A 21,383-nucleotide genomic window follows, 5' to 3' on the forward strand; every position below is an offset into this window, starting at 1 on the left:
GTTAAATTTTATTGTATGATGGGAAGTTCCATAGACATCTGCTGCGTAACGATGTCTGTCAAAATGTGGTTGATTAAAAATTAATGATAAATGGTTTATAATAAGTAAATCTTGCGTTATAATATCGTAAAATACTTACTAACGAAGATCCGCAAAAATGTAACATGTTTTAGATTATGTTTAAAGTAAGGGAAATATTATTTTTCTACTCGTCGATTGTAATCTGTCAATTAGGACACCACAGACTAAACTATAAGTGCTAACTTTTCAGTGTTGGATACTCTATGGCAGTTCCGACTCAACTATAATAATATATGTACTTAATCTCATTATAGTTGACTTTAAGTTAACTGTAATAATTTCAAAAATAGAACATCATACAATTTATATACTAATTTGCGATACCTGGCAAATTTTTCTGCATCTGAAATCCATTTTTTTTATTTGTGGCGTTATCGGCCAATCAGAGACGGTTGTTACAAACAATTGGTTACTATTAACATTAATTTAAACTTGCATGAATGATGATATTTCCGTCCATTGATGATGAAGATGATGACTCGTAGAAAAAGTATTGCTGCGTAACGATGTCTGTCAAAATGTGGTTGATGCAACTGGCCCTAAATCATAAGCAACAACGTTGTGGGTCTAAAGTCGGACCACAATACATTTTCACGCTCAGTTTTACGCCAAGTATAGAGCTTATTATGTACGTCTGTACGCATTCTTATTAAGTACCAAGACTACATGTAACTTTTGTTATAAATAAATAAATTAAAATAAATTAGCGTGGTCAGACTAAAAGTCTAAACGAAACACAAATATGACTGAATTTACACTTTTATAACTATGGTGTCATCAAACTATATTAATAAACGCCATAAACAATTTAAATACAAAAAAAACTAAAACATTGTGTAGGTTATATTAACTCACCCCATCTTTTAAGCTCTCGGGGCTCATCCACCTAACGGGTAACAGGCCCTTGGAGCCTTTCCTATAATAATCAGTCTCATAAATGTCTCTGGTCATGCCGAAGTCCCCCACTTTGACCGTGAGGTCGCCGGCGACCATACAGTTGCGCGCCGCGAGGTCGCGGTGCACAAACTTCTTGGCCGATAGGTAGGCCATACCGTCGGCTATTTCTATAGCCATCTGGAACAAAAAAAGCCAAGTTAAGTAAGCCAACATGTTTTCGTGAAATCAACAACTACAAGGTGTCACAAATAGAGACCTGGCAGGCAATTATGGTCGCGCGATAAATGCGATTGCACTATTTGAAAGTGCGATAGTGACGGCCAGATGTTTTATCATTTATCGCGCGACCATACTTGCCTGCCTGTTTAAGGACATGCCTACTCCGTATCGTGCTCTGATTAAGAAGAGATGAAGATTTTTTCTCTTGACGCAAACGATTTGGTAGTTATCAATTTCTGCTGCATTGGCAGTCCGATAATATGCACAAGAATGGTTTTACTACTTGGTATTGCTAAGCCATAATGAATGTTAAAATTAATATTAATTATGACAGTATTGTCATAGGACTGTCCTCATCTTTAACAGCAAGCCGTTTTTAAACCATTTCCGTCTGTTACCTTAATGTAGTGCACCGAAACTGTGATCAGACCCTTTTCACTCTTAATACATTGTAGGCCATTAATGGCCCACAAAAGTTAGTACGTAGGTACTCTCTCACTCACCTGCAGTATATTCTGCAGCGTGGGTGGAGGTTCGCTTGACTCCTTCTTGGGTAGCGAGTTGTCGGAGTCAGGCCGATGTGACCGCAGGTAGGTCTTCAAATCCCCGTGTTCCATCAGCTCCATCACCACAAGAGTTGGCTGCCCGCGGGACACGACTCCCAACAGTCGCACCACGTGGAACGTATCGAATGCTTTCATAACTGAAGCTTCGTTTAAGAACTCGATGCGCTCCCTGTAAAAATATTAGTAGAAATTATACCAGAAGAGACACGCATTGAGAAATAACCATTTGAATTCTCTGTGGAGTTACAAAATTGCCACATCAATAAATGTACATCAGAATGTGTATTTACCTGTCAGTGGCGTGTTCATTGACAGTTTTCACAGCGCATCGAGTTTCCGGTTTTCCTTTTTCAATGCCTTTCGCAATGCCTTCATATACCTAAAATTACAAAATATAGATTAGCAATCTGGTAAACATAAAATCGAATAAAATTATGAAACGCAATCTCAATCACAAAACACTGGACAGTTTGATATTTAAGTATAGATTTCGATGAGATGATTATTTGTCAAACATTATGCGAAAAAGTCTGCAGTTTTTCCGTTCTCACCGTGATAACTAGCCGTAGTAGTTAGCACACAAGCCATAGAAAGTAGTCCTTCAATAACTCTAAAGACCTTCATCATCATCATCATCATCATCATCATATCAGCCCTTTATCGCCCACTGCTGAGCATAGGCCTCTCTTCTACTACGCCACTTGTCCCGGTCCTGAGCTAGTCTCAGCCAGTTGTGACCCGCAATTTTTCGGATGTCGTCCACCCAACGAGCTAACGGATGCCAAGCGCTTCTTACATCTGTTAGCGGCCACCAATAACTCTAAAGACCTTCAATAACTCTAAAGAGCAATCCTCACCATGCCGAACGATCCTTGCCCCAGCTCGCGCACCAGCTCGATGTTGGCGCGCGGCACCTCCCACTCGTTGGGCACGTACACGGTCGACACGTACTCCGGGTTGCTGCTCTCTATAGACAGCAGAGGCCTCTAGCGCCAGTAGTACGACACTCACCATGCCGAACGATCCTTGCCCCAGCTCCCGCACCAGCTCGATGTTGGCGCGCGGCACCTCCCACTCGTTGGGCACGTACACGGTCGACACGTACTCCGGGTTGCTGCTCTCTATAGACAGCAGAGGCCTCTAGCGTCAGTAGTACAACACTCACCATGCCGAACGATCCTTGCCCCAGCTCGCGCACCAGCTCGATGTTGGCGCGCGGCACTTCCCATTCGTCGGGAACGTATACGGTCGACACGTACTCCGGGTTGACGGACGCGAACAGCTTGTTGCCCTCCGTGGGCAGGAGTAGGCCCCGCCGGGCGTACCACGCCACGAAGGCCATCACTAGCACTACTATGAGGATGCCGCCCACCACTCCCCAGATCCATTCGTAGCCGGATTCCGCAGCACGCTCCTGTGGAGGCAACATTTTTATTAGTCTTGAATTCTAGATGATGCACTAATTAACCGTGTGGAGCGAAGGTTTTCATTTCACCTTGGTGTTAATATTGTAAAAGCTTTCCGTATTAGTTCGGCCACTGATGACCTTGGCCACTAGCAATTAATGATGTTTGATTTGATTTGAGAGTGGAACACTATCCCCGTTGTTCTCGTAGCATTAGAGAGGGACAGGTAGTATCTCATCTTTCACACACTCACCGCAATGAACAAGTACACGGGGTGCGAGGCGTTCCCGGCGCCGCTGACGGTGATGGGCGTGACCGTGATGCTGTAGTTGCCGGCCGACATAGAGTGGAACACTATCCCCCGTTGTTCTCGTAGCATTAGAGAGGGACAGGTAGTATCTCATCTCTCACACACTCACCGCAATGAACAAGTACACGGGGTGCGAGGCGTTCCCGGCGCCGCTGACGGTGATGGGCGTGACCGTGATGCTGTAGTTGCCGGCCGACATAGAGTGGAACACTATCCCCCGTTGTTCTCGTAGCATTAGAGAGGGACAGGTAGTATCTCATCTCTCACACACTCACCGCAATGAACAAGTACACGGGGTGCGAGGCGTTCCCGGCGCCGCTGACGGTGATGGGCGTGACCGTGATGCTGTAGTTGCCGGCAGACATGGAGTGGAACACTATCCCGCGCCCGTTGTTCTCGTAGTCCGTTTGTGGGACGCAACGCTGGTTCTTTACGCCGTACTGCATCTGTGACAAAATATAAATTTAAATAAAATAAATAAATATTATACGACTTCTTAAACAGATTGACTGAGTCCCACGGTACGCTCAAGAAAGGCTTGTGTTGTGGGACCTGTGGGTACTCAAAGTGCGTTTACTCATTATCCGATCCGATATCGGATGTAGGGTCGATATCCCATATATTTAAGCCGCCATCTTGGATTTAGCCTTCAAATTTCTTCCTACATCCGATATCGGATCGGATAATGTGAAAACGCACTAAGACAGATATGGCGTTTAATATTTGATCAATTGATTTTGTGTAATGATGTACCATTGCTGTACCAGAACCTAAGAGCATTTCGTTAACTCCCAGGGCTTACCGGTAGCCATAGAGGTAAAAAAAAAAAAAAAAAAAAAACGAATGGCTCTCGTCTCAAGTAGGTGACACGTCTGTGTGAGTAAAGCGTCCGTTACTGCTATCCATTGACGTCATTGTTAATCAAACAGTTGTTATCCCGGAGCTGCAAGTTCACATTTTTGACACATTTGTTTTGAAGTATGTTGCGATGTGGCAAAGACGTATCGTTTTCCAAATCTAACGTATTTACGAATTGGTTGAATCGATTAGGCCCTATGTACAAGGAGGCACTTAAACAAATATACGATTTCTATCAACTTACACTTACAGCACTGGTTTAAAAATAAAAATGAACGATAAATGACATAATAAGTAAATCCTGCGTGATAAATTAAAAATGTAACATGTGTTTAAAGTAAGCGAAATATTGTTTTTAAATACTTGATTTTTTTAAATATTATTACAGGATTTTATTTTAAATTTCATTTTGTGTTTAGTTTAGGTTTTGTGGACGCTGTCACGTGTCAAAAATGTGAACTTACAGCTCCGGGGCAATAATAATAGCCGCAAGGCTTACCTTCGTGTTGTCCTCCACAGGCACCAGATACACGGAGTAAGCCACGACGAACCCGTTGGGATTGACAGGCGGGTCCCACGTCACGTTCACGTCCGCGAGCGTCTTGTTAGACGGCAGCTCGTACGCACGCACGTTGCTGACCATATCCACGGAACCTGCAAGGGTTTGAAGAAGTTAGAAAAGTGCAAACAAATCCCCTTATTGACGTTCTTGATTGTTACTATTAGTGAACGTTTATGAATAAAAGGGGTCAGAAGTTTCACGGTTATTTAGATTCAGATTCAATAGTTTATTCATGGTAAACACATAAATTATTTACATAAGTAATTCATAATTACAAAAAAAAATAAGATAAGAAACTAAAATATGTCATGTTTACCACGAAATGGTCCCGCCTCAGCGTAAAATTTAGACACATTAGACTTACATTGACCGGGATATAGATAGTGATTACGGTTTCCCGTGATCATGATACATGTAACTGCGTTGAAATATCGGGAGCTCGACAAAAATCAAAAAGGTAATAACACTCTATATCCCGGTCAATAGGTATATCCGTCTGGCCCAAAATGTGCGGTAGAAACATTTCTGAACGTACTTATACAAAATTATATTGATAATTTTATGTTTTTCTGTAACGTGTATTTTGTAAATTTTAATCTTTATGTACTTAGTATTCACGTCAATTTCCACTGAACGATGTCTTCACGGTGATTACGATTGGTCCACAGGCTGTTGGCGGTTCGGTACCACGAGAAAACCGCATATTTTCAACTATTTAGAGACATTCCAGATCGTACTCACTCAGCTCAGTGGTCCTAAACATTTAAAAGGCGAGATCAGAGCACCTCGTCTTCTTGAACTCTGCAAGCGTCTCGTTGGGATGACATACTACAGAACAGATGTCATACTCACTCAGCTCAGTGGTCCTGAACGTGTAGAAAGCGCGATCAGAGCACCGCGGTCGTCTCGTTGACATACTACAGAACAGATGTCATACTCACTCAGCTCAGTGGTCCTGAATAGAAAGCGCGATCAGAGCACCGCGTCTTCTTGAACTCTGCGAGCGTCTCGTTGGGATGACATACTACAGGATAGATGTCATACTCACTCAGCTCAGTGGTCCTGAACGTGTAGAAAGCGCGATCAGAGCACCGCGTCTTCTTGAACTCTGAGAGCGTCTCGTTGGGATGCCGCCCGCGACATGCCCACAGGCTGACGGTGTACCACGAGAAGTGGCGCAGGTTTTCGATGGTCAGCTCGCGCGTATTGCCCGGCAGTGAGTAGTGTTGCGTGCTTAGGAAGCCTGTGAACAATAATTTAAGTCTAGTTTTTTACAAGCTTTTATTTAACTTGCCTTGTTAGTATGTTAGTTTGGGTCAAAACGTAGAAGCTAAATTTGACTCAATTTCCGGTTTCCGATTGAGCTGAAATTTTGCACACATATGTAAATCCCGTGACAATGCAATATCACAGTATAATAAAGAGGACTATCGTACAGTATGGCCACTCCCGCTCCCCGCTGAAAGTGTTGCCCACCCCCTCTCGGTTACCTCACAGTTACCGCCTGTCAACAACGCGAACAGTCGACCTGTCATATTTCACTCATACAAGCATGATACGCGTTCACCTACACGAGCTTAGACTGTGTGCTAGAAACGCGCCTCTTTCACATATTTGATCGCCAGTGTCCGAGGTGTGGCAATATTATGGTATCATGGAGCTGGTCTGATGATGGAGCAGAAAGGTGATCATAGGCACTCTGTTATGAAACGTAGTATCCCCATCGGATAAAGGGTTTTTAAAACTTCTCTGAGAGCAGTAGATGACTGTTGAAAGAAAGGCACAACAGTCATGACATTTTTGAAAAAAAACTTATATTTAAATCAGAACACGTTATCGCACCGAACTCAAAGGTTCTGGTATTATTCATAAATATATGTAAACGTTGCATATTTTTCTAGAATGTAAACAGTTCTACCACAGAATATATAAAAGTAAAAGTACAGAAGGCTCACTCTCAACAACCTGTCAACGGACTGCATGCGACATTGAGTTCTATTGCGCAGCGTGAAGGTTGTCAAACTTTATGGGCCGCGAACTCGCGGCCGTCGAAATGTACGGAAGAAACGCGGAGTGAGCCGCTCCTGGTTCTACTGAGAATTAGTACACAGGAACAAATTGCTAGCGACTGTGAGCATACTAAAGCGCCTATTAAGCAACTTTAACAAACTGCGAAGTTTCGTAGAGAAGCCAGTTCGTGGGGAAGAATACCACTACCTCGTTTTCATGCGAAAAAGGAACAATTTTTGTCCATTGCAGAAAATGGCCACTTGCGTGAACATTTTGAAGAGATAGGTAGCTGGTCCATTAGTATTTACGGTTGAACTAAGAACGATGCAGAATAGAATTACCTTCAACATCCGTGTTATTTGATTTAAGGATGGTGTCGGGTCCGCCTTCCGGGGGCTTCACGATGACTAGCATGCTGCTGACGACGGTACTATCAATCGACCGTCTGATCCGCGTCTCTCGCTTGGATTTCGTCGTTTTCGTTTGCTTGATGTATACCTAGGAATAAACAAATTACGCATAAGGAACTCTTCAATAGGTATTCAATATAGACCTGGCAGACAAGCATGGTCGCGCGATAAATGATAAAACATCTGACCGTCCCTATCGCACTTACAAATAGTGCGACAGGGACGGCCAGATGTTTTATCATTTATCGCGCGACCATACTTCCCTGCCTGGACGTCTTCAATATTCAAGTAATTTATTTCAGTATATAACTGAACTGTTTGTTTGCCCCTGATAATATTAATGGTCGACAACAGTATTCTACTCTACAATTCTTTGGAAATTCTATGAATCATTCTCGAAAGTGACAGTTATTATCCCGACATTGTCAAGCGCCGTTTGCGTCGCAAATTATGAAGAGTTCTTCCTTGGAGGTACTTCGGATTTGTCGAAGACACAATACACAAATGATTTGCCATGTATAGTAAAAAACTTTTGTGAAATAGTACTTTTTGCTGATGATACATCACTGCTTTTTAATGTTGACCGAAAATCTACGGATTACAATGTAATTAATAGCACGTTAGCTGATGTACTGCAGTGGTTTACTGTCAACAATTTACTTCTTAATTCTAAGAAAACCAAATGTATTCGATTCTCTCTGCCGAATGTTAAACCAATCGATACAAAAATACTTTTGAATGATGAATGCTTAGAGATGGTAGATACAACACTGTTCCTTGGCTTAACATTGGACAAAAATCTACAATGGAGTCCTCATATAAGGAAACTAGCAAGCAAATTAAGTTCAGCCGCATACGCCGTTAGGAGAATCAGGCAACTGACTAATGTTGAGACAGCTCGCCTAGTGTATCATAGTTATTTTCACAGTGTAATGTCATACGGTATTCTGGTTTGGGGCAAAGCAGCTGACATACAGACTATCTTTGTATTACAAAAGAGAGCCATTCGTTCTATTTACAACTTAGGAACACGTGAATCAGTAAGAGAACTCTTCAAAGAAATTAATATCTTAACTGTAGCTTCCCAATACATTTATGATAGTATAATTTATGTTGTTAAGAATTTAGACTGTTTCACTAAGAATTCTGATATCCATAATTATAACACTAGAAACAAAAATAAGCTTGCCATAAAGAAGTTTCGTGTCCGTAAAGTACAGAAGTCATTTGTTGGGCAATGCATTCATTTTTATAATAAGTTACCTGACACTGCTTTGAGATTACCCTCCCAGCTCTTAAGAACTACTTAAAAAAATCATTGATGTTAAAGGCTTATTACAGAGTCGAGGACTATTTGACAGACAAACATGCATGGCCCGAACCAGAAACTACAAAAAACGAATAGCAATTAAAATAATTGTATTATGTATAGAGGACACAGTTCAGATAAGAAAGCACATCAAATATTTTATATTTTATGTTGTGTAGGTAAATTACATATTTAATGACATTGAGATTCATATTATCTTTTTCTTCTGTGACAATTTGATATGTTTTCTCTGAAGAAGAACGACGTATTATTAAGCAATAATATAATTTATTGAAATTAATTTCCATAGAGTACCTAGTCTGTTCATATTCTTTGATGAATACTTTTGCAGGTTAAATTGTATCTTGTTATTTAATGCATGTTAGTTATAAGATGTAATGTTTTGAAAAGAAGTTGCCCGCCGAGTTTCTTGCCGGTCCCATAGTGGATACCCCCCTCCCAACTGAGGGGGGACTGAAATCTTCTCGAGGCTGAGGCGTAGGGTTAGAGCCGGCGTAGCTTTATTTGACGTTCATATGCGCATTGTAATATGCCTACTTGAAAAATAAATATTTCATTTTCATTTTCACCCTATACAAACTACGCAAAAAGTACTATTTTATAACAGCATACCAAGTTCTGCAGATCATTCTCGAAGGTGATGGTATCCGCGCTCTTGCTCCGCCCGAGAATCAAATTTTGTGGACCGTTCGGTTTCCTCCCGACATTGGTTCGTGCCGTTTTTCGCGTCGCCCGTTATGGAGGTTTCGTCCTTTTGCGGCACTCCGCATTTGTCGGAGACTTAATACCTACATCCTATACAAACTGTGACTATATTATGTAGTTTAGTCGAGTTATGTAGTGCTAGCTTACCAAGTTCTGCAGATCATTCTCGAAGGAGATGGTATCGGTGCGCTCTTGCTCCGCCCGGGAATCAAATTTGGTGGACCGTTCGGTCTCCTCCCGACATTGACATGTGCCGTTCTTCGCGTCACCAGTCATGGAAGTTTCGTCCTTTTGCGGCACTTCGGATTTAGCTGCTATGATGTTGGATAGCAAACTCGCTGGAAAGACAAAAGGTAATATTAGTCTAGGTATTTACGAACGCCAACATATTTTTTTTGTCGATACGACATATGTGGGTAAATGACAGTGTTATGAATTATGATTTTAATGACCGGTCTGGCGCAGTCGGTAATGACCCTGCCTGCTACGCCGCGGTCCCGGGTTCGAATCCCGGTAAGGACATTTTTTTGTGTGATGAGCACAGATATTTGTTCCTGAGTCATAGAGGTTTTCTATGATACAAGATACAAGATACAAAGTATTTATTTGCCAGAATACAGTGGGTGCATAGATGGTAACATACGATCAGTGGTACAGTGTACTCTACTCACAACTGAGCATGCAAAAATTACAAAATAATCCAGTATTTCATGCAATTAAATTTGAACTAAACATACAATATATACACAATACTTAAGGTACATTAAAACAATAATTAATTACATAATTTTGGCTGGATAAATTATTCTTGACTAAAGCTAGCATACAATTTTTTAAATTATTACTCATTATCATTTTCGTCAGTATTAAAGAACTCATTTATGGAGTAAAAACATTTATTTAATAGCCAATCTGTTAGTAATTTCTTAAATTGTTTAGGTGAACAGGTTTTGAAGCCACTTGGTAACTTATTATAGACTTGTATCCCCATACAGTACGCGTTCTGCCTATATATTTGAGTCGTAGCAAGGGGTAAGTGTAACCGAGATCTATACCGTGTTGACCTTGGGAAAACCTGAGCGTGAGTCGGAAACATATTCGGATGTTGATGAACAAATAGTGCCAACTCCCTGATGTACAATTGTACATGCATGGTAATGGCAGGACTCTTGTTGATTGGAACAAAGGTCTGCACGGTTCCAAGTAGTGGGTGTTGCATATTGCTCTTAGACACTTCTTTTTAACCGACTTCAAAAAAGGAGGAGGTTCTCAATTCGACTGATTTTTTTTTTTTTTATGTATGTGACTCTTTTTGTATGTATATCTCCGAGAATCGTGGACCGATTTTCGAAAATTTTTTTTTTGATCGAACGGGTATAACCCCGAGATGGTCCCATTGGCACCAAGTCGGGGTCTGATGATGGGATCTTGGAGAAATCGAGGGAACTCTTCAAATGTTATAGGCACATGTAATATTTTTAGTGTATTTTTCAAAGGAGTATGAGTATGAGTTAAATTGTGGCGTAGGCGAGAGGCTGGCAACCTGTCACTGCAATGTCACAGTTTCGTTTTCTTTCAACCCCTTATTTGCCAAGAGTGGCACTGAAGCTTTAGTAGTTTCACGTGCTCTGCCTACCCCTTTATGGGATACAGGCGTGATTGTATGTATGTATGTATGTATGTATTTTTCAAAGGTACACCAGTATTTACGCCTGATGGTAATAATTTTATGTGGCTGAGCTGATGATGGAAGGTCAACTCCTCAATGGTTAGGAGTTAAAGGATAATTCTTTCACTACTGTACATGTATTCGGACTGATACATATAATATCACTAGGAACCACTAAAAATCAACAAATAAATAAACTTTTTAACAAAAAATAAAACCGCCTTCAAAAATAAGCGTGTTACAAAACACGGAGAAACTAAAAAGCCAAAAATAATAAACCTTTAAATTCAGATTTCTTATCGGATTGCAATAATCTAAACATCCAAATTATAAACAAATCAATTATTTTTGGAGTCGGGGCCAGCCTGCGTATGGTTGGGTGGGAACAGGAAATAGCAAGGCGACGAACAGGTCTGGTACCGACTACAAAAATAATTGATTTGTTTATAATTTGGATGTTTAGATTATTGCAACTGTGTCAAAAACTGCAAAGTGCTGCCAGGCGAAGATTTGGTGTCCCAGCACCGAATTCTGCTAGCAGACGTTAGTATTCCTGTTCGCCCCAACAAGAACAAGGTTTGTCCCCCGCCCAAAATAAAGTGGCATCTATTGCAAAAGAATGAGTATGCTAGTGAATTTAGGGAGCAAGTAGTGACCAAAATGTTAGAGATGGGTGAAATGGAAGGAATGAGTGCGAATGAATGTTGGTTAGTAATGGCTGGCGATATTAGAAGTGTGGCAAAGAATGTATTTGGGGAAACAAAAGGGAAGCGTATGATAGATAAAAAAGTATGGTGGTGGAATAAAAGTGTTCAAGAAGTGTTAAGAGAAAAGAAAAAGGCGTTTAAAGAATGGCAGATGGTTGAGGATGAGAATGAAACATTAAAAGAAAGTAAGAAAGAGGTGTATAAAGAATGTAAGAAAAGAGCCAAGAGGACAGTTGCAATTTGTAGGGCGGAGGCGCAGGACAATCTGTACCGGTCTTTGGAAAGACCTGAAGGTCAGAAACGACTTTACCAAATTGCAAGGGCTCGAGAAAGGAATGGAAGAGATATTTCGCATGTTAAATGTATAAAAGATGATTCTGGGAAGATTCTGACTGATGATGAAAGCATAGCACGATGGAAGAAATATTTTGAAAAGTTGATGAATGAAGAAAATGAATGGAATGGTGTGCTTGAAAATCCACCATTGAATCTGGGCCTTGTTAGGGAGATTAGTGTGGAAGAAGTGAAAATGGCTGTAAGAAATATGAAGAATGGAAAAGCCGTGGGCCCAGATGGAATACCAGTTGAAGTATGGAAGTTGTTGAGTGCGGATGGATGGAAATGGCTGAGTGTATTCTTCGGTAAGTTGTTGCATGAGGAACGCATACCTGACGAGTGGTGCAGTAGTACGCTGGTACCAATATTTAAAAACAAAGGAGACGTCCAAAATTGCAATAATTATCGAGGAATAAAGCTCATGTCACATACCATGAAGGTCTGGGAGAGGATAATTGAGAGAAGAATGAGAGAAGAGTGTGAAATAACGCAAAATTAATTCGGATTTATGCCCGGTCGAGGTACGACAGATGCCATTTTCGCCTTACGCCAACTGTGCGAAAAGTACAGGCGCGCGCATAAAAATCTGCACATGGTTTTTGTCGACCTGGAAAAGGCTTACGATCGTATGCCTGGGAAGTATGTAGAGCTAATCCGTGCTATGTACAGATCGTCTTGTACGCGTGTTCGATCCGCTGCTGGAACTACTGACAGCATCGGTGTGACTGTGGGTTTGCACCAGGGCTCGGCATTGAGCCCATACCTCTTCGTGCTTATAATGGACGCTCTGACGTCGGACATGCAGGAAGAGGCACCCTGGTGCATGCTCTTTGCCGACGACATCGTGCTTGTCGGAGAAGAGGGACTCGAGGTACAAGGCAGGTTAGCGAAGTGGCAACAGAGGCTGGAAAATGTTGGCTTGAAGATCAGTAGATCCAAAACAGAGTATCTTTACTGTGACTTCGGCGGTCTTTCCGCCCCTGTTGCCATGACACTAGATGGCGAAATATTGCCTACCTGCTCGGATTTCAAGTACCTGGGTTCCCTCATTCAGGGAGATGGCGAGATCGACAGAGCAGTTCAGCACAGGATTAACGCAGGATGGATGAAATGGCGACAGGTTACAGGCACAACCTGCGATCCCCGAATGCCTCTCAGTTTATAAATCAGTTATTCGACCTGTCGTCCTGTATGGTAGTGAGTGCTGGGCCACCAAGACGAATGATGAGAAAAGACTGCATGTGAATGAAATGAGAATGTTGCGATGGATGTGTGGTGTGACAAGACTGGATAGGATTCGGAATGAGTATATAAGAGGAAGCCTGAAAGTAGCGCCAGTGACAGAGAAATTGAGAGGAAGTAGATTAGCATGGTATGGGCATGTAATGCGGAGGGATGAAAGCAATGTTATAAAACGAGTGGTAAATATGAAAGTGGATGGATACAATGGTAGTGGAAGGCCTAAGAAAAGATGGATGGAATGTGTGAACAACGATATGAGAGTGAAAGGTATTAGTATGGAAATGACGGCTGATAGAGAGAAATGGAGGAAGATGATCTGCTGCGCCGACCCCAAATAATGGGAAAAGGGCAAGGGAATGATGATGATATATATATCGTTGTCTGAGTACCCACAACACAAGCCTTCTTGAGCTTACCGTGAGCCTCAGTCAATCTGTGTAAGAATGTCCTATAATATTTATTTATTTATTTTATGATATTCGTTTTTCATTGGTTGGTGCATAATGAATATACGTTAGGTATGTCAGTATTTATAAAACAGAATTTGATTAATGATATTAAGTATCACCGACCGACGACCGGACTGGACTAGCTAGTAGTGAATTTTTGTGAGGAGCACAAATATTTGTTCCTGAGTCATGGATGTTTTCTCTACGGTAAGCTCAATCGTGGGATTCGGTCAATCGGTGTAAGAATGTCCTATAATTTTTATTTTAACGTTGATTGTGAAGCATTAACTGACATAAGTTTTTATGATTCTGATGAAATGAATGGTGTCACATTACTCACGGTTGCTGCAGTAGTCGATGCTGCTGGCCATGATCTTGGGCAGGTTGTAGTTGTTGGCTTGCACTTCGACCACGTACTCGACGATTGTGCCGTTGGGCCGCACGGGCGGCGTCACTTCCACTGTCACGTTGTGCTGCGCGCGTGAGTCTTCGCGTACCGTCACTGTGGGCGGGCTGGGACCTATAACAATTATATATAAGATAATGAAGCCAAGAATTCTGTCTACGGCAATAATATCATGCTCTAAATACGGTTGTGATAGTGTGACGGTGATATTTCAGTTCCCAAAAAAACATATGGTAACGTATATCACACAGTACAGCTTTAAAACAAGAGGCAATAGGGAACTTGACTGTAGTTAAAATATTTTATACCATGCACGAAATAAAGCATCAGATAATTATAAGAAAAAACCTGGACAGAAGTTATTTTTAAATTCAATTTCTATTTAACAAGTCAGGTAGAAATATATAAAGTAACTGAGTTAACCGTGACGTCACTCAATTCGATTTCATATAAATTCCATATTAGCAAGTCGTTCAAATTCGTTTTGACAGGTCTTAAAAAGAAGCTGATTTGACTATGAGGCAAGTAGCCTATTGTAGTTGTATATCACAGACCAACCCCTATAGACATCTATTACAAGACGACTCGCTGTGGCCAGCCTTCCTAGTATTTGCACTGATATAAGCGCGGGCGCTCGCCGTGCCCGATCAGTATCGACCAAGTAACAGACCCGAAAGCAGCGCGTGTTTTTCGCACTAAAAAATTGGAAAAGGGTATTTTGATGCCTTAAAGATGTTCACCTGTAGTGTGAAATGGTGTGGAAAGGTAACAAGAAGCTCAAATTTAAAAACAGACGGCATTACATTCCACAAATAAGTCATATTTATAATTTATTCAGAGCCGGCATAGGTCAACTTACATTGGCCACTTACGCGTCAGTAGAGGGACAGTCATACTTCTGTCCCTTTTCATCTGGCGCGACTGCCCGCCGTCCTTGAAACGGCCAATCACAGCGCGCTTAACACATTCCCCGCCCGCTCCTCGCACCCCAAACACTGGTGACTCGTATCGCGAACCAAATATGACAAGACTGCCACTCTATAGGAGGTTCTCTGTGTTGTATATACATTCGTGCAAAATGTAAAAGGGTTCCGAGACCCTTGCATATGTTTAAGCTATTCATGTAGGCCACATATTGCTTATTGGGTTGAGGTTAGCTTCTACATTAAACATCACCTACCAATCGTAACCGCTCAGAGGCGACGGGTGATTTCGTGGAGTACTTACGTCCAGGTAAAGTTCTGAAGTATATGATAGGGCTCTGCGCCCCCCTGGTGTTGTCCATGCGCGTGGTGAATGTCTTCACATAGGCCGCATACTGCGTGTCCGGGATAAGGTTGGCCACTACTTTGAATAGCATCTGTCGGTTACAGCCACTCAGGGGTGCCGTGCGGTTGTCTTCGATAGCGAAATCGATCACGTTCCATCTATAAAAAATATTTATAAATGCACATTAGAACGAGAAATGGACATGTTGAAACCCTAAGCATGTTAGTAGAATATAACACATTTTTTCCCAAGAAACAGGCTGGATGCTCTAATTCACTTCTAAGATCAGGTTGAGATCATTATTCATATATCAGAAGTGGGATAGCAAGCCAAAATAATAGAAGTCAGGGACGCAATACTTAGGTTTCAGATGAGGACTACTCAGTCGATTTCAAATCAGCTATCCACCAGTCACCATCCAAGGTCATTGTTCAGACATCAGAAGTGGTATAGTCAGACATCAGAAGTGGGATATCAAAAGAATACTAACGTGTCGGAACAGGCGTCGCGCTGCTCGTAAAGCGTGACGTTCTGTTCAGTCATGATGTAGTAAAGCGAGTAACCGAGAAGCTTGCGGGAGTCAGGGACGCAGTAGGGATTCCAGCTGAGGACAACCCTATCGGTTTCGAACCGGGTCGGCGCTAACGTAAGGACTTCCTGGTTACCTGTAATGGAATTAATTATTAATACTTTGAACCTTTGAACGGTTGATATTGGGCTGTGGTCGCATCCATTAAAGTCTTTGCGAACAATGGATGAATATAATGTGATTCCATATGATTATGACCATCAGTCCATAACCAAGGTGCATAATTTTTTGTGACCATTTTATTAAAATTATGGGGCAGGTATGCTGAACCACAGTAATGTATCTCTTTCCGATCGTGTAAAGAACAAAGCTGACATAATATGATTGGGTTTTATGTTTCACTTTTTTGCCTAACCCAAATACGGATAGAAATACAAAATTACTTTTAAAGGAAAAATGTAATAGTGATAAACTTACAAAACGCCTCATCTCCGTTATCATTTTCGATATTCGGCTCATTTTTGTAGGGGATGTTATTGAGCATGTTGATCTCGCTGGGGCACAGCTTAGGGTTGAACTGGATGACCACCTTCCCCCTGATCTCCAGCGTCTTGTTCTCGGCTTTCCTCTTCTCCCAGTCCCATAGCAGTTCCAAGTTACGGTTGTTGTATATCGTTAGCGCTTCGGTGCTGAAAACATAAATAGTCATTAGTATACTAAGCCCTTCGGGTCTCCCCAAGCTAACGAGACGGAGTCGGTTTTCGTCGGTCAAAAATCATGCTAACCAGCGATTTTTAGTCGGCTAGAGCCGACTCTGAGTTGATAAGTTTGGGGAGACCCTTAAGAGTTCCTGAAATATGGACGATATTGTTAAAGAACATCACGGCAAATATTGGGAGACTGTTCAAATGATAATGGGTGAGACGTTTTCGGAACTTTGGAGTAGCCGCTGAGTACCAGACTGGGCTGCCTAAGGGCAATAATCAGCATTGCTGTAATATGCGCGACCAGCATGTGCATCCACAATACCGGTTCAAACCCCTAAACAGATTTAATCAATAATTTATCTTACCCTCTAGCTTTACACCTTCTACTACTGCTGTTGATTTTGGATAATAAGTTTGTTTAATAAAAAGCAAAAATATTGAGAGAATAGACTTCGCCCAATTAGTTAATTTTCAACTGACCTGTTAGCTTTAGGATTGGCTATGATGCGTTCGATCTTGTTGAGGAACATGAGCGACACGAGCGGCATAGATTGGAAGATTTTGAGCCGTCCTCGGATCTCGCGGACGTCGCTCATTGCCGTCTCCAGCGTTCGCACGATGTTTCCTGTGGGAAAATAGTAATTTAGTAAGTGTTTCATATTTTTCCAAACTTAAATGGAGCTAAGGGGAGCATATCGCCAGGCTGAGTGATCGCAGCTGGAACATATTTTAATGGAATAGTGGTCGTTTCTAAGTGGAAAGCCTGATGGTGCCCGTTTTCCCGTTGAGTGTACGCGGCTTTCTGAAGGTTTATTTATTTATTTAATCTTTATTGAACAAAGAAACACAATGTACAATAGGCGAACTAAGGTTGTGTGATAATGATCTTCTTCTTCTTCAGCCTAGCGTTTTCCCGGCCTAGCGCCGCAGAGTCCGCTTTCCTGCTCAGTCTTCTCCACTTCGCCCAGTCTTCGACATTCTTAGGCGTGAGATTGCTCTCTTGCATGTCCGCTCTCACGACGTATGGCCAGCGCTTCTTAGGCCTACCGGGGCCGCGTGATTTATAATGATAATTGAATATATTTTAAGTCACTAACTTCTAACAGCTACCAGTCACAGCAGTTGTAGCAAAAAATATTTTATTGTAACAGCAATTGTCATCCAAATGTCCTTGTAAAGGAAGGCGTTCTGACCTGTGGCCGGTAGCGAGATGGTGAGGTCCCCGTTGATGATGGTGCAGCCTCTGAACCGGTCGGCCGCGGCAGCAGAGTCGATGTTGCCGCCGCTGCACTGCCGGCTGCAGCCCGACGCCGGGCACCGCACGCACTCCGCACGCCGAGTGTCACCGGACTGTGAAAAACGGTTATTTTAGACAGAACTCCACAGAGACCACCAAACGTAGTACATACATAACATGAATATGATGTAGCGTAGAGGACACTCTAGCAAACTGATATCGGATGAGAGTGTAAACAAATTCTGAGAACCTGTGGACTCCGTATAGTATCCGTATGCACAAACTTTACTGTGTTTTTTGCATGAGCACAGTGTAATTAAATTAGAATTATGAACATGATAATTGTTGATTTACGGAAAATCCCCAGGAAACAAAGTAGAGACTAATACCCACTCGTGCATGAAATTAGCAATTAGTGCAATAACAAAGACACTAACAACATCAAATGCTGCTGTCAGCTGAAAAGGGGCTCTTTACCTCCTGGAATCCGCTCGGACAGATGTAGACGCATTTGGCGCCCTCTTTCGAGTCATTGAGCGTTTTGTAAGCCAGGATGTTGATCTCTTGTCGGTTGCTGGCGTCATCGTTCAGTGGCTTCATGGCGCGACACTCCAACTCGCTTACACAACGGCGGTACAGCTGTAAACAAAAGTAGAATTATTTCAAAGCGCGGACGTAATATAGTATAGGATCCGTATATAGACCGTACATAATCCTTCTGTTTCTGTCCTTGGTGGATTTACTATCTGTCATAGTTTCACGAAAAATTTTAGTTACATATGTTCGATAGGGTGTAATGAGGATGTAATAGATGCATTTATATTTATAGCGATTGGCAGGGCTTGCAACGGGGCGGGTGAGCGTACATCCGCCGTATTCAGCGACGACTCAGGACACGCATCAGCTTCAATGCACGCCTTGCGCTCCGCCCTTCTGCACGCTCAATATGAGTGTTCAATCCAGCCTTACACTAAGTTATCTGTGGATGTGTCTTACCTTGTACATGTTGGAGGGGCAGTCCCTGACACACTTGCGGTTTTTCCCGTAGCCAAGCGAGTAGTCCTTGCACACGCGGCACTGGTCGGGGCCGGGGCCGTCGCAGCCGCCGAGGCAGTGCGAGTCGCAACACGTCTTGCCGTCGTCGAGGCAAGAGCTGTTGCCGCAACTCGAGGGGCACACTGCAAACGAAACCATTTTAATCAACCAATCATTAGTCTGAGGTTATAAAACTGTGCGATAGGCACCATAGATAGTACAAACGGGAGCTGTGAGGCAAGCCTCCTAAGCATGTTAGGTACCTATCTAAAAACCCTGCTAGGTTAGCGCATCGTAGGTCAGCAATTCCCGTTTAGTTTGTACATTTGGATCACGTCTCCGATTTGGATAAAAATTGGTAGGCTGATAGAGTCCATGATGCTGAGCAAGATCCACTAGGTTTCCCAAAATGTCCTAGGTTGATTGTATGAAACTTTCCTTTTTTGTTACCGAAAATGTATAGAAATCTGGTAACAAAAAAGGATGGTTTCATACAAACTACATAGGGCATTTTGGGAAACCTAGTGGATCTTGCTCAGCATCATGGACTCTATCAGCCTACCAATTTTTATCAAATCGGAGACGTGATCCAAATGTACAAACTTAACGGGAATTGCACAGGTACTAACATTTTATAATGACAAGTGCGGTGCGGATTAAAACAGATTGGGAACGCTTGGTATGTAGATTTACATACTTATGTAAATTAATGTAAACAAACAAACCTTATAGGGCCTCAGTAAAATTATTATGTATTGAAACCGTTGTAAAACTACTTTTGTGATCTTATGAATAATATTTGTGCCACCCGGCACGCTCTTATCGCGTGACGATCACTACACGATGAATTTCATCACCCGAGTGAAAGAATGTGATTTGTTTGTTTACAATTTACATTTAGTAGACCAAACATAAAAATATTGCTTGTCTTGACTTGTCTCGCATTTTAAGAAAAAACTAATAATAAGAATTATTAATGAATGGAATTAGAAATATCAGGTATCTATCAAATAAGTAAAATAAGATTTATGTACCTATTAAGGAACAAAGAAAAAAGACGCTGAGGACAGCATCAAAATTAACGGATATTAGTGTGATAACAGTATTTTTTTAATTAAAGTGTCACACAGGTCATAAGTTCAATGATAAAAATCTACTGCATTTGTGTTAAATCCACTGCGAATAAAGTCTTGTTACTTACACAACAATCACATTCACGAGTTAATGCATCCAGAAAATCTCATTCAAGATAAACTTCATTTTAGCTTGAAAAGCTAACCCCGCTCGGGCGACCCCATGAATACCAATACCCGTCGCTTTACATGTAATGTAACGTTGCAGCGCAATTTAAGTGCAAGATTTATGTGGTGCAGTTTGTTAGGCCATGCAACCAAGCGTGGGAGACCATACACGGATTCGCAAACATGCTATAAATAAAGCGCGCGTGGGGGAGAGCCTTAATAAACCTTTATCTTTATTTGTTACCGGACCAGTTTACAAATTAACCCCTTGACCGACGCGGATGGGACCAAAAGACGTTTAAGGCGGATGCTTTGATAATAAATGGGACTGTAAAAGGTGTACAAGAGTTTCGAAAATAAACGCGCAGATGGCTTGAAGACGTGAACACATTACAAAATAAATTGTTATCCAACCCTGACTAACATGGATACGAAATGAATAGAATGAGTTCTTTTCTTCACCAGGACTATCATCATAAGGACCAGAATAGTCAGAAATTCCTACTTTCCCGCTCAGAAATTGTCGTTTAGGACCGCAAACGTCTCCTGACCATTGCCGTCAAAAGTTGCTGATGCTTGACGCAGCATTGGCTCAACTGCGCAGTAACGCCAACTTCCATTAAGCTGACTATAGACACCTTCATTCAGACAAAGACATATATAACTCCGTATAGACAGATAAAGTCTAAGAAAAAAACGTACCTCAGTACCATACAGAAAAAGGTACGGTGGCCTAGATGGCATTACACCTTTGGGGTACGCTCAGCTAGATGGCGCTAATAATAATATTTGACATTTTAAAACATATCAAGCTAAGAATATGGTCCAAATTGTCAAAACTGAGGTTCAAAAGTTTTAAGCCTGTGTCAAGAGATGGCAGTCTATGCACTGTGATTACACATTTTACTTCGACAGTAACTCTCTATAATATTCGATCCTCTTTGACTCAGGGGATGTCCCTAAAGGCACCCCTGAGTCACATGTGCGTATAACTGCTGAAATGATATCTGCTTACCTTTCTGACAATGTTTTTCGTTCCAACACAATAGCCGGCCACTGTCGTCGGCGGGGCAGGAGCCGGAGTGCCGAGGGTCTCGGTCCCGGCTCTGTGCGTCGGGGCACAGCCCGCACAGTCGGCTGTCGTAGTTTCCCTGCAACGCAAACAATTTATAAGTACTTCTCCAGCCTGAAAGTCGATGGGC

At 42.0% G+C, this 21,383-nt stretch overlaps 1 protein-coding gene across 1 annotated transcript in view; it reads right to left on the reverse strand.

The window, feature by feature from the left end:
- Positions 1-21,383, reverse strand: part of LOC125225703 (insulin-like receptor) — a 161,833-nt gene that overhangs the window by 4,634 nt on the left and 135,816 nt on the right. The window contains exons 6-23 of the mRNA XM_048129533.1: positions 21,197-21,332; positions 18,902-19,083; positions 18,383-18,544; positions 17,862-18,018; positions 17,149-17,293; positions 16,439-16,650; positions 15,923-16,097; positions 15,391-15,590; positions 14,098-14,277; positions 9,502-9,692; positions 7,251-7,407; positions 5,948-6,142; positions 4,837-4,991; positions 3,755-3,925; positions 2,929-3,177; positions 2,054-2,142; positions 1,701-1,932; positions 937-1,155 (exon numbers count right to left, since the gene is read on the reverse strand). Of these exons, the coding sequence (XP_047985490.1) occupies positions 937-1,155; positions 1,701-1,932; positions 2,054-2,142; positions 2,929-3,177; positions 3,755-3,925; positions 4,837-4,991; positions 5,948-6,142; positions 7,251-7,407; positions 9,502-9,692; positions 14,098-14,277; positions 15,391-15,590; positions 15,923-16,097; positions 16,439-16,650; positions 17,149-17,293; positions 17,862-18,018; positions 18,383-18,544; positions 18,902-19,083; positions 21,197-21,332 (3,207 nt within the window). The remainder of the gene's footprint in view (positions 1-936; positions 1,156-1,700; positions 1,933-2,053; positions 2,143-2,928; positions 3,178-3,754; positions 3,926-4,836; positions 4,992-5,947; positions 6,143-7,250; positions 7,408-9,501; positions 9,693-14,097; positions 14,278-15,390; positions 15,591-15,922; positions 16,098-16,438; positions 16,651-17,148; positions 17,294-17,861; positions 18,019-18,382; positions 18,545-18,901; positions 19,084-21,196; positions 21,333-21,383) is intronic.

Source organism: Leguminivora glycinivorella, chromosome 4, assembly GCF_023078275.1.
Source record: "Leguminivora glycinivorella isolate SPB_JAAS2020 chromosome 4, LegGlyc_1.1, whole genome shotgun sequence".
Lineage (NCBI taxonomy): Eukaryota > Metazoa > Arthropoda > Insecta > Lepidoptera > Tortricidae > Leguminivora > Leguminivora glycinivorella.